General features: G+C 35.8%; 1 protein-coding gene across 6 annotated transcripts in view; it reads right to left on the reverse strand.

The window, feature by feature from the left end:
* The window catches only part of MTDH (metadherin), a 58,713-nt gene that overhangs the window by 17,163 nt on the left and 27,651 nt on the right, over positions 1-13,899 (reverse strand). Inside the window, exons 3-8 of one of the 6 annotated variants that reach the window (XM_069601160.1) lie at positions 9,038-9,122; positions 8,168-8,344; positions 6,688-6,753; positions 5,000-5,236; positions 2,451-2,540; positions 406-504 (exon numbers count right to left, since the gene is read on the reverse strand). In XM_069601160.1, the coding sequence (XP_069457261.1) occupies positions 406-504; positions 2,451-2,540; positions 5,000-5,236; positions 6,688-6,753; positions 8,168-8,344; positions 9,038-9,122 (754 nt within the window). The remainder of the gene's footprint in view (positions 1-405; positions 505-2,450; positions 2,541-4,999; positions 5,237-6,687; positions 6,754-8,167; positions 8,345-9,037; positions 9,123-13,899) is intronic. The other 5 variants (XM_069601161.1, XM_069601162.1, XM_069601163.1 and 2 more) reach the window with 5 other exon arrangements.

Here is a 13,899-nt window from a genome sequence, read left to right on the forward strand (position 1 = left end):
CTAAGAAAATGGTTTTCTACCAACATAAAAACCTGCATACCTCACAAGTTCAAAGCCATTCTTATATATTGTATTCACTCTAGTATATTAAAACTAGGGAAATAAATAGAATATTTATTTAAAACAAACAATTTTAAAAACTATAAAAACTACAGTGCAACTATAAGAAAACTTCATGTTTAAATATTGCCTCAATCATGAAAACTGAATTTAGTTTTCTTTTTTTAAAATTCTACAGGTATTTAATAATTGGTTTATAAGTAGTATACACTTGGTATTAAGTTATATTGCTATGACCTAAAAGGTGAAAAATTACAATTAAAATTAAAACATAAACATGAATTCAGGGTGCTAGAAAGAAAATTCTGAAAACAAAAACAAAAGCAAACTGATAAAAGGACATACTTAACCCAGACCATTCATCATCGATATAGGGCTGATTACGGCTAACATCCCACTGATAATCAGAAGTGGTAGACTGAGAAACTGGCTCAGCAGTAGACCCTTAAATGAAAACGAATGCAATAAAATTAAAAATGGAAATTTCTAATGATGTTTCATAACAATAGTTCTATACTTTGCACACGAAGATTTAATTATTTTTCATTTCTCCTAAAAGGAAAAATTCAGACATTAGAAAAAGAGTTAAGATAAAGTAGAATTGAGGGTAATTTTAGATTAAGCATGATAATCACTAGATTGCATTCACTGATCAGAAATCTATTTTTTCCTTAGTACCGATCCATTAGATTTTATTTTTTATAATATATACTTCAAATTGGATATCTCCAAATTTCAAGTCAAAAAAGTTTTAATGAAAAGTAATAAAGCATTAAAAAAAAAATCCTAGATGTTTCAGAATATCCCTATATCCTTAGAACCCTGAAGGAGATAACTAGAAAATGTCTGAGTTTGCTAGAACTTTCTAAGGAAAAAGACAAAAGAAATAGATGATATTTAGGGAAGTGAGGCAGAAAGAAGCCAAAGAGAATTTAGAGAGTTGTGCCGGCGGTTTAGAGACCAAGTTAAGTTCAAGTGCACTTAAAGAGAAGAGAAAATTATCTCCTAAATTTTTCGTCTTCATTTCTCTGAGGTGGGGAATAGGTGTGGTGAGTAGGGGGTCACACAGCCCATAAGCAGTGTGATGAAAGCTGTGGTCAGACTACTGTCCAGGACTTACACACAATTCTGCATACAGTTTTCAGGGCATACACATTCAAAGATGTTTGGCTCTACTGCCATAAGCTGATTTTAGCATGGAAATGTAAAGCAGTGCTTCTCCATCAGGGATTTATATACCCTGGACCTTCTGCATCAGAATTTGCACGTGTTTTGGAATCCTTCTTAGGTGACTCTGATACTCACTTTGGATTCAGAGCCACTGATACAAAGAAAGGGTTAGGAAGAGTATGTTTGTATAAGAGACTTAGCCATAATCACTTCCTCTCAAAGAAGTCCTCACAGATTTTCAGTTGGTTGTAGATTAGCTTATTAGCTTACCACTAACATGCTTGACATAAACTCAAAATGGTTACATATTTTAAAAATAAACTTTAACAAGTAGAACAACCCTATAAAACTCATATATAATTAGCACATTAGTTGCTTAGAAAGACTATAGTAACACTGTTGCTATTTCTTTAGCAGCTTTCTCTGAATATATAGAGAGAACAGCATCTGTGTTGTACAAAGTCACCAAGTGAAGGAAGATATTAACTTGTACCTCTGGAACTACAATGTAGCCTGTAAGACCAGGGATTGGCAAATCACAGCTGATAAACCAAATCTAGCCACCGCCCTTTTGGTATGGGCCCAGGAGCCAAGAACAGTTTTTATATTTTTAAATGGTTGAAAGAAAGTCAAGAGAACAAAATCCCACCCCATACACTCATCTGGTTTATGTACTGCCTCTGGCTGCTTCCCTGCTACAAAGGCAGAACGGCCCACACGGCCTACAATATTTATTATTGGGCCCTTTACAGAAACAGTTTGCTGACCTCTCTTCTAGACTAGTGACTCCAGACGCTGTGGAACTACATGATCAGCACACTGGGTCCATGAATTATTATTGATAAATGGCATATCTATGTAAGTAATGCTGGACTGATGGTAGTTTGGTTAGTAATAAAGGAATAAACTAGTACAGAAGTGTCACGACTTTGAAGGAAGGCCTTCTATTAATATCTGCATTCGTCTGCACGTGTGCCAACATGCTTTCAGTTATGTCAGGCCACAGAATCTTCCTATCTACACAACAAAAGGCTCTAAGCACCAGCAGGTAAGAGTTTAGGTCTTTCGCTTTCCGTTTCAAGGCCTTTGCTACTTCATACTGTTTATCTATAATTTATGTGGCTAGCAGTAATTGACTCTGATTATTTTTTTCAAAGAACAAGTGCTAAAATTAAACAGAAAATTTTTTGTTAACTAAATGAAAGACTGTTTTCACATACCAGAAACAGCAGAGTTAAGTGTGAGAGATGCAAAAGAAGCAGAATTCTGTTCAGAGGTATTCATTCCCCTATCCACACTAGACCAAGCAGCTGTTAAAATAAAGAACGTCACTTGGAACCTTCAATTTGCAATGAAACTTGAAAGACACGTACAGATTTAAAACTATGATAATAATATTTAAAGATACCCAGAGAAACCAGAACCACCTAGTATAGCAATAGCAACTGTTTATTGAATGTCTGTTATGTACTGGGCTCTTGACACCAAATACCTCTAATCCTTAGGGCAACGCTGCTAGGCAAAGTTTCAGAGCAGTTAAGTGACTTGCTGACAGAAAACACCTGAGCCAGCTAGAGCCAGAGCCAACTTTCCAAGTCCATGTGTTCTCTACCATGGCAACGCAGCTGATCGTGCGCCACAATGAAGCTGCTACGAGCTTGGACCAGGCACTGAGACTGGGTACCTGACACTCATTCTAGCCAATCCTTTAAACTACTTAAACATGAGGTTCACAAAGGTTCGATAACTAGCCTAATCGCCATAAAAGCTAGTATGTGGAAAAATAGGGATTTGTACCAAATACTAGGAACATGCTCATTCCACTATACCATGGTGTCTTCTCAACATTTTTAAAGCAATTTCCTACTTACATATGAGTATTTTAAGGAACATATACATCTATGAGGGCAGTCACATCTGCCTCTTCTCAGAAACTAACTGCAACTCTCATTTAACACAGTTCCTTTCAATTTCAATAAAGGTCCTAATCCATCTAGGCAGGAACTCTAATCTGATGCTTAATTTTATCTACAGCAACATTAAGCAAGTACTACCATCTAATCTATGTCCTAATTATGATAACACTACATAGCTTTCATAAGTAAATTACAAATATCTCAAAAGGTCATGGTTCTTAAGATTACTTGATTAAACCTGACCATTTCTTTTATTCAGTGTGAAAGGATGCTTTATACCACAGAAAGTTACTCTTTTATCACTGCTGAAATGAGGCTAGGAATTTAGGGACTGTCTTTTACAAAACAAATTTGATATTTCTACACAATTTTTGGACATTGCAGGGGAAGAGAGAACAAACTTAGGAACAATATTAGCAAATGATCTGAGGTCTGTTTCTTGGGGATGTTGTTCAACATGAGTTTTTCTAAGCTTGGAAGTGATGGGAAAAGCATATAATATAGGAAGAAACAGTTTTTTCTACTTAACACTAAAAATTCTGTATCAATCCCTCAAACTAAAATAAACCTGCAACGAGCATAACAGAAAAGATATGTTTAATGCACAAGGAATTACAAATTAAAGCACAAAAAACAAGAGGCCATTACACAAATGGGCAAAGAACATGAATAAACAATTTATGAAAGAAATAGAAATGATCAAGAAAGTTGTGAAAAATATTCAACCCCATTAGTGGTTTAAAAAAGCTAATCAAAATAATTTATGTATTTTTTTCTTATTAAATTAGAAAAGATTAAAAAAGAGAATAGTCAACCTTGGTAATATACATATGATAAATGACACTCATACTGATGCTGACAGTATAAATTAGAACTTTCCTAGAAAATATTTCTGACAACATGTCATAGAGCATTGCAAATATTCATATTTCCTTTAATCCAATTATATCACTTTCAAGAATCTATCCTAAAGAAGTAACCCCCAGCAAATACATTCAGTACATCATTTATATTTCTTTTAAAAAAAGAAAAGTTATTTCTCTGATAATGTGGGAACAGTGACAGTCTATGCTACGCTTACACAATATATTATAGGATCATTAAATGAAATACGGAAAGTAAAGAAAATGTTTGAAGTACAATATTAAGTGAGGGAGGAGGAAAACAAAAATGCACACATGATCTGGATTATGAGGGAAAAAAAAGAAAATACTGAGACTGTACACAGGAAAAAGAAAAAAGACTATAAGGAAAGGCTGTCACTGGGTGATATGATTAAGAGTAGGTTTTTCCTTCTCTTTTTTGCAGTTTTCCACATTAAATATGCATCCCTTTTCTATCACACACACAACCTGAAATTAAGTTGCTTTTAACTTGAAGGCTCTTAATAGAAATAAGGCTCTAATAGTCTTTATCTTTAGAATCCAGGGGAAAAATTAATTACCAACAGTCATTCTGTAGACTGTAAAACAGTATATAAAATTGATGCTAGAAACTGTACCTCCATTTATTACTTTTATTTAAACTCAACAGTAGTACTGTTGAAATTAATCAAGAAGTCTGCTCACACATTACACTTATTATAAAACCAAAAATACACAATTATACTAGTTAGCCACACTGATAATCAAATGTGATAAAAGCACATGAAAGCATTAAGAGTAAATAATAAATGCTATTATTCACTTATTTAGTTCCCAGTTTGCTCCATGTGAAGGATCTCAGTTAATCATTTTCTTTCTGTATAGCTTGACTAATTTTACTACCAATGGATCTGTTTTTCATTCTTGGAAAATTTTAAATGTACCAGATAAGCATTTTCAAGTAGCTTAAAATTTTCTAACAGCTCTTACCAATGCCAGAAAATATTGATCGGTCATTCCAACTCCTTCCCCAGTCTTTTCCATTTGCATTAGCGTCTCCAGTGTCTTGACCCCAGGCAGATGGCTCGGTTTTCCTCTTGCCTGCAGAAGCAGGTGAAACAGAGTTCCACTTCTCCTCAGCTGCACTGATCTGTGAGGAGAGTTTCACAGACTTTTCATTCCAGCCTCCTCCATTTATAGTGAGGTTTTCATTCAATCCTGGAGAAACTTAAAGAAGAGAAAACAAAGGTTAAAAATGGATACATGACTCCTTGTTAAAACTGGGATATTTTCAAATTTCCATAATTGCTTGGCTTATATTTATCACTCATTTTCCCCCTACTGTCCTCTAAAGAGATCAAGCTTTAAAGATAAAATAAAGGATCTGAAAAGTGACATGACCACCATCGTTGACTTTTAAAAAATACAAGTAGGTTTGAACTTATATATATATATTCACTCAGTAATAATGTTTTCAAAAGCAGACTGACCTGCTCAAAAGTGCAACAGAGCAAACAGGAAAACGAATATTCTGGTATACTCAGAATACTCACCCACTAAAAACACAAAGGCTTCTCCTTAGCTACACGCTCTTTCCTTAAATGTTTATCCATATATATTATGTCTAAGGCAGTGATTCTAATACCTGGCGACACATTAAAATCAAGTGAAAAATTTCTTAGATGTAGACCACTGGAGTTCGAATTTCAGTAAGCTCTGGGAGTTGGTGATGGACAGGGAAGCCTGGCATGCTGCAGTCCATGGGGTCACAAAGAGTCGGTTACTACTGAGCGACTGAACTGAAGACATTAGAACCTCAGCCCAAATCAATCAAAATCGAAATTACTAGGGGTAGAGCCCAGGAATCAGTATGTTTGTGTGTACACATTTACATGCAGGTATCCATACATACGTGTAAAGCACATACACACAAATATACATAGGTGTGTGTATATAAGTACATGTTTCTTTTTACATACATGTGTGGCTTTCTAAGGCTGTAATGTGTAGCCAGGATTGAGAATGAAGGAAGCTGAAAGTGTTCAGAACAAGTCTGAAATAAGAAGTTGCATTTCTGAATTTTTGTTCTACTACAAACACTTCAGTTTTTAGGTAACAAGATACCACTCTCTACTTAATTCAATCTTTATCATAAATCAATAAACAAAATATATTTTCTATTTGCGAAGTACTGTATAATTTTAGACTACAGTCCATTTATTATGAAAGCTTTGATATTGTTCAGGAAGCAGTTTAGAAGATTAAAGGTATTAGGGTTTCTTATTTAATAAACAGAATAAAAGTCTTTTATCCAATATATGCCTATATAAAACCCAAGTCCATGGGGAAAAAAGAAATCTTTTTCTCTGTTGGGCTAAACAATACAAGCAAGAATCAAAATTGCATATAAACTATTACTAAAAGAATGTTTTTTCATACAAAGGAGAGGGATGAACAATGAGAATATACTAATGTACTGTTAGAAGTGGGAGTGACTTTTCTGTTTATCTATTTTCCAAAATCTCTGAACTATGATTACGTTACTTTAGTAATTAAAATCATTTCTAAGACTTTTTTTTTCCTTTTGGTGTCAATCATGTGAGGAAAGAGACATATATCTATGTTTCTATTAATACTTTGATGGGCCTTCAATTTAAGTTACATGTAATTTCTCTCACCCTGAAGTGTAGAATCTCCTTTTCCAGACTTAAAGTTGCTAACTTGAACATTTAGATGAGAATCACCTGGTTGAAATAAAAATAAAATTTATTTAATACTAAATAGGCTATTATGCACATTAAAATTAGGAGTAACATACAAATTAATTTTTTTACTAATAATTTATAATAAAAATTGTTCCTTGAAGTACTAAAGAAAGTCTTATACTGGAAAAGAGTTTTACTCACAACATATTTCACATGTTCTTAGGAATTGAGTTCTCTAGTTACCATATTCTTAGTCAACTAGAATGCCAATAAAGGACCTGGCAAATTGCCCAAGTAGATATAGCGTCTCCTGTTCTACAATGGTTATCAAGATTCTTTAAAGGAGGAATTGGAGAACTGGGCTCTGTAATTGGATTCAACTTTGCCACCTCTCAACAATACCAGCTAGCTGCCTTTTCAACAATCCTGGAAGCAAACACATCAACTTAAGAACAATTTTGCCAATATCTGGACCAGGATTTAGGAAATATGGCAAGAGGTGAGACCACACATTATAACAAAGACACTACTGATATTTCTCTGACACTAAAAAGCACGATGGTCATAACGTATCAAAAAATCAGCATGACACAGGACTGTGATAGCAAGGAAGGCATGCAGCAAACAGTGAAAAAGGGCCAGCAACACAAACACCATAGCAGGGCTATCAGGTGACAGTGAGAACGGGCAAGCAGGGATCAATGCTGTGCCACAGCAATAAATTCCACCAATCCAGGCAGCAAAAAAGTAAAAGCTATCAAGGCCAAGACACAGGTCTGAAGATAAGGGGGAAGTGCTGGCAGTTAATGAAAAGGTAAAGGCAGGAAAACTAGTGCTTTGAAGCAAGATGAACAGCATCACTGCAGACTGATGTCTCCAGGGTAAAAATGACAGCAGTGGAAGAATTACCAAGAGGCCATCAGTATCGGATAGTGTGAATATTTGAAAACTTGGGAAAAGCATTAGCTCAATAATGTTTGCAGTTCCAGTCTAGCTTTATCAAACACCTACAGCTTTCTCAAAGAGTTGGCGTGATAAGAAATTCAGATAGAACCCACACTATCCAGAACATGCTTGTTTCATCCTGGAATGAAAGCACCCAACATGCAGAATGGTGACAAGTCATTTCATTAAATGAATGTCCACTATAAAAAATGGAGACGTTAAGAGAGCTGGGTCAAGGCAACACACGTGAGAAAAAAGCAGCAGTCACTTTCTCATGTGACTCAAGGCAGAAAGGCAACTTTAGTTTAATAGGTCATTCATTAGCCAGTATGTAACTGCTGGTATCAGGTAAATCAATACGTGGTCCACAATGCTCTCACGAAGAAGGGTATATCAGCACAATGAGGTAAGCAGTTCAAAATAGCCAGATTTTGATATAATGATATTTTGTACATCTGATTAAAAGGAATTGGATTTGATGTATCACTCTTATGTTCCACTAATATACCTTTATTCTTCTTGGAACCAACAGGAAATGATGCAGTTGTAACTTGCTCGGTGGTAACTGTGATGGTATTTTCTATCCCAGGGATAGTTGAATCCAATGAACCAGAATCAGACTGCACCTTATCACGTTTACGCTGCTGTCGTTTCTCTCTGTGACTAATTTTAGTTTCCCAGGCTCCTGACATAGCCCCAGAAAAAAAAATGTTATTCAGTAGGGGGAAGACAAAAAGGTTGTAGTTTTTTGGGGAAAGTAGGGTGGGGCACCTGAAATATCATAAATTTAGATATTAAATTAAAAACCAAGAGTGCTGATTATATTCATTTATCCTATGAATTTATTCTACTTGTGCTGTTTCAGGCAGCTAATTGCCATTATTTATTCTGATAATTTTGATCAGATCTGTCATCTATGGTTTAGAAAAAAATTGATATAAATTATCTTGTATCTTTTTTTATTTTGCTGGGTAGAACTAGTAGGGGAGTGTTGTATATGCTATGGGTTTATTAGGTGAGGACAATAAACGGCTTACTTAAAAATTTTGTACAGAGTCTTCTAGGGATGGTATTTTTAAGAACAATGGGAAAAAAAACCAAGCCACACTTCTAGGAAACAAAGACAAAATGAATGATTTTTAAATTGCTCAAGATATTGAGCTAGACCTTAAATTTCAAGGCAGCTCCCTTTAAGGATAGAACTATTAGATCCTTAAATAATTTAGGGGGAAAAGTGTCTCCTAATACGTACATTGAAATCTAGTTATTCAACAAAAGAGCTAGATACAAGATTAAGCAAAACAAATGCAGCTTTTATATAATGCACCTTGGTTAAAAAAAATTTTTTTTTCTACAGTCCTTTCACTTGCTCAAGTACCTTCATCAACTTCCTTTCCATCATGGCGTGAACTGTTTTGCACTGCTTTAGCATCTGACTTTGATTTCTTCTTATTTTTCTTTGACTGAAAATAAAATAGAATGTTACTTAATATTTCATTATGTTTTCAAAAAGGTAGAAGTTAGTAAAATACATAATGAAATGTATGATGCTGACAACCAAAAAAACTTAATGTTTGATTAAAAAACTTAACATATTAAACGGCAGTAATAGTATGAGGTTATCATTTATTCAGTCATTACTATATGCTAAGTACTTTACACTTAATTCTTTATTCCTTAAAAAAAAAACACTGGAGACAGTATTATTCCCATTTTAGAGATGAGAAAACAAAGATTTAGAGATGCTCAATATTAAATAGGCTGTTCTGGGTCACATGAAGTTAACGGATTAGGAAATAGGTCTATCTGGCTCCAAAGTTTGTGCTTTTAGACATCATGTTATCCTACCCTAAATCATAAATAAGGTACTATACCATGGTGTTTTCAGCACAATAAAACAAAAGGCTACTGCGAGTGGTCAGAAAGAAAATGATGTACTGATTAAAAACAGATTGCTGGCGTATTCTACGTATAACAAATTAATGAGGCAACTGCACAAAGCAGCTAATATTTTGTCAGTTCCAAAGCAGTGTGAAAATATCTAAGATTTGAATATGGTACACGTACAGTAATTCATGCAAGAAAAACACCTACACGCATACAAGATACGGACATTTTTAGAATGGCCTTCCAATTCCCTTCTGCTAATATTTTCTCCTTTCAAAAGCCTGCTAAAAATTTCACAAAGCCATGATAAGTGTTTCCAGAAGAGAAGTACTATTCATAAAATACAGCTTTTGTTTACACTTGGTAATTTATACTTGTTTACTGTGATTGGCTATGTATGTACTATTGTACACTATCAAGTTTACGATGGAAAAGAACTGGGTAAGCAGTAATGACAGTTTGAGTAAGCTATAAATGACAGCTAACTGCTCTTCTTATTAAGAAACTATTGACAAATAACTTCAAGTGACATCAGAATATATAAAAAATGATTACAATTTTTTCTTATACTCTCCACAGTTGATTTGCATGTTTCTTTACATGTTCCCATCATCATGACCATGTTTTAATGTTCTGCTTTATTACATCTACCAAACCAGGCTCATATCCACTTAAAGAAAAAAATTTGAGATTCCATCTTTTCAAGTGCACAACTCAGTGGTTTCTGGTATCTTCGAAGTTGTACAACTATCACTGCTATCTAACTCCAGAACATTATCACTGTCCCCAAAAAGAAACCTGGAGTCCATTAACACTCACTCCCCACTATCTTCTCCTCTCTGGTCCACTGACCCACCACTGACCTACTTTCTGTCTCTCACATCCACTCTTAAGCAAAGATAAAACACATGAAGCACCTATCAATTACAACCTAGAGCAAAGGTCAGCAACGGTTTTCTTCTTGCTCTGGCTGTGTCACTTGTGGGATCTTAGTTCTCCAGCCAGGAACTGAACCCGTGCCCTCAGCAGTAAAGTGCAGAGTCTTAATCACTGGACTGACAGGGAACTTCCAGCAAACATTTTCTATAAAGGATCACACCGTAAATATTTTAAGCCTTGCAGGCCGTATGGTTATATATGTAGCAACCAAATAATCCTGCTGCTGTAGCATGAAAAGCAGTCACATACCAAACAGAATGAAATGGGTGTGGCTGTGTTCTAGTAAGTTCTATTTATAAAAACAGGCATTCCGGTCGAACTTGTTGGCAGGGGGGTGGGGGGTGGGGGTGGGGTGTGTGGTCCAGAGTTTGCTACCTCTTGGTCTAGCAGAGTACTGTCCAACAGAAGTATAATACAAACCACAAACATGATTTAAAAATTTTAGCATATATTAAGAAGTTAAAATATGTAACACTAATTTTTATATTTCACCCAACACACTATCCAAAACACTATCATTTCAAAATGTAATCAATATTAAAAAATATTAAGATGGGCTTCCCTGGTGGTTTAGCAGAACAGAATCCACCTGCCAATGTGAGAGATGCAGGTTAGATCCCCGGGTTGGGAAGATCCCCTGGAGAAGGAATGGCACCCACACCAGCATTCTCCCTGGGGAAATCTCACGGACAGAGGAGCCTGGCAGACTAAAGTCCATGGGGTCACAAAACAGTCAGACGTAACTTAGTAATTGACAACAAAATTAATAAGATAGTATGAAAATAAAGAATGTTAAATAGCCATTATGTGGCAAATGGCTACCCTATTGGACAGTGTACATCTACGAAAACTAGGTAAGTACCCCAACCTATGGAAAAAGAAACTGAGGCCATAAAGAGATTACATAAATTGCCTAAGATATAGGGTTATTAAGTTTTGAAACTGAGACTAAAATCCAGTTCTGACTCCAGAGCCTGCCCTCACAAATCTTTCCTTTCTGCCTCTCTACATTTAATGCCAAATATAAATTCAATCAAGTATTGGTTCTGTGATTTGAGGCTGAATCACTAAACCCCCTTCCTCAATGGTCATATGGGACAAAATCTACTCACTTCACATAAGGTTCTTTTAAGTATTAAACACGATGTGAAAGCAGACTGCTAACTACAAAGCACTGCGCATGAACTCTGACCTTTCCAGCCCAGGGATCGAACCCAGGTCTCCTGCTTGCAGGTGGGTTCTTTACCAGCTGAGCCACCAGGGAAGCCCTAAGAGAGGGAAGTTATACAAAACGAACAGAAATTGTATTCACATTGAAATATACTATGATTTGTTATTAAAACAAGGTCTGCAGAAAAGCAAGGAAAATTATCTTGACTGAGGCTTCCATCTTGTTCAATTTCACTATTACCTTTAAAACTAACCTCATTTTAAAAAGTAACCTCTCCCTCAGATGAGACTTCAGTTCAGTTCAGCCGCTCAGTCGTGTCCAACTCTTTGCGACCCCATGAATCGCAGCACTCCAGGCCTCCCTGTCCATCACCAGCTCCCGGAGTTCACCCAAACCCACATCCATCGAGTCAGTGATGCCATCCAGCCATCTCATCCTCTGTCGTCCCCTTCTCCTCCTGCCCCCAATCCCTCCCAGCATCAGAGACTTTTCCAATGAGTCAGCTCTTTGCATGAGGTGGCCAAAGTACTGGAGTTTCAGCTTTAGCATCATTCCTTCCAAAGAACACCCAGGACTGATCTCCTGCAGAATGGACTGGTTGGATCTCCTTGCAGTCCAAGGGACTCTCAAGAGTCTTCTCCAACACCACAGTTCAAAAGCATCAATTCTTTGGTGCTCAGCTTTCTTCACAGTCCAACTCTCATATCTACACATGACCACTGGAAAAACCACAGCCTTGACTAGACAGACCTTTGTTAGTACTGAGTAACATATAAAATGCTTTAGAGTCACAGGTTCACACACTAATTGACTCAGCCATCCTAGTAAGGTGAATCTTTTACTTCTCATCAGCTCCACTACAGCTAACAGTTGAAGGAAAACTGAGAATGTAAGTTCTGCCTGTTACCCATAGTTCCCCCTCCCCCAACATTGTTGTAAGCTTCACCACTGAGCTGGGTGAATTATTAAAGTAGCTTCTCTTGAATGGTATTCATGCAAATCAAGATTTATTAAATACCTACCATGTGTCAGACATTGTTTCAGGAGCTCAATATATATAGCTAAATAAAACTTTCTACTAGTGGAAACTGTACTGTAATAAACTAATATGAAAAACAGACATGTAAATGAGACATAAGGAGAAATTCTTATCTTCAAGGGCTTCCCTGCCATTGCTCACTTCCCAATATTATTTATACCAGTCCAATTAATTTATATTCTCATTACAAAATTCGTACCATTTTGTATCATCTATAAAGTCTACCTTCCTTATATGACATATAAGGCCTTCCACAAATTAATCTCAACTTTATACTCTTTTATTCACATACATGTAATGATTTGGTTCCAAAAGGACTGTCATCTCTAACACTCCTCTCTTTGCCCAAACTCTACTGACCATGAATTTTCTCTCAAAATAAAGTACAGTAGCCTGGGTGCTTTAGGGTGACTTTCTTTGTACCCTTTTCCATGTATCCTCCTCCCCCACTGATGGCCAAATCCTAAAATGATGTTCACTATTTTTTCTTAACTCGGCTCAAGTTCCACCTCATCTGCTTTATCCCTGACACTTTCCTGTCCCCTAATTAATTAATAACTTTTAATATCCCTAATAAAGGTGCGAATGACTAGCCATATATAAAACATGTAGTAAAGCTTAAGAAAAAAAAAGCAGTATAAATAGAAAGCCTAATATTTTCTTCCTTCATCCCAGTGGATACTTTTGGAGAGCACAGTCTTTAAAAGCACATGCTACAGTAGTTCTAAGATGACATAATCTGCTCTTAAATTCACAGAACTTAAATATGAGCTGGGAATCAAATAAAACACACAGAGATACTTCCATTACTAAGCTCATCTTTCAGTCTTAACATAGACATTCCTAATATTAGACAATACCCAAATAAATGCTATTGTTTATCAGAGGGGCAAAAGGTACACCCTGACAGCAAAAGCAAATCTATTTAAATGGCTAACTGCTCTCTTAACAGATATTGCTATTTTAAAGAACTGCAAAGTATAAAGAAAGGCAGAACAGTGCCCAGTTAATGCTAAAAAGATTAACTTAGGGAGAATAATCTAATACTTGTATTGCATCAAAACTATCATAAGAATACTGAACAAATTTTAAGTGAAATGATATTTTATTTTGCAACTAGCTATTAACACACAAGGGAAGTAGCCACGTTCTGAACGTAACCCTTAATTCAATTTATTCTCTAACTTGGAAAGTAACTGGTCCT

Source organism: Ovis canadensis, chromosome 9 (assembly GCF_042477335.2).
Source record: "Ovis canadensis isolate MfBH-ARS-UI-01 breed Bighorn chromosome 9, ARS-UI_OviCan_v2, whole genome shotgun sequence".
In the NCBI taxonomy this organism is placed as follows: domain Eukaryota; kingdom Metazoa; phylum Chordata; class Mammalia; order Artiodactyla; family Bovidae; genus Ovis; species Ovis canadensis.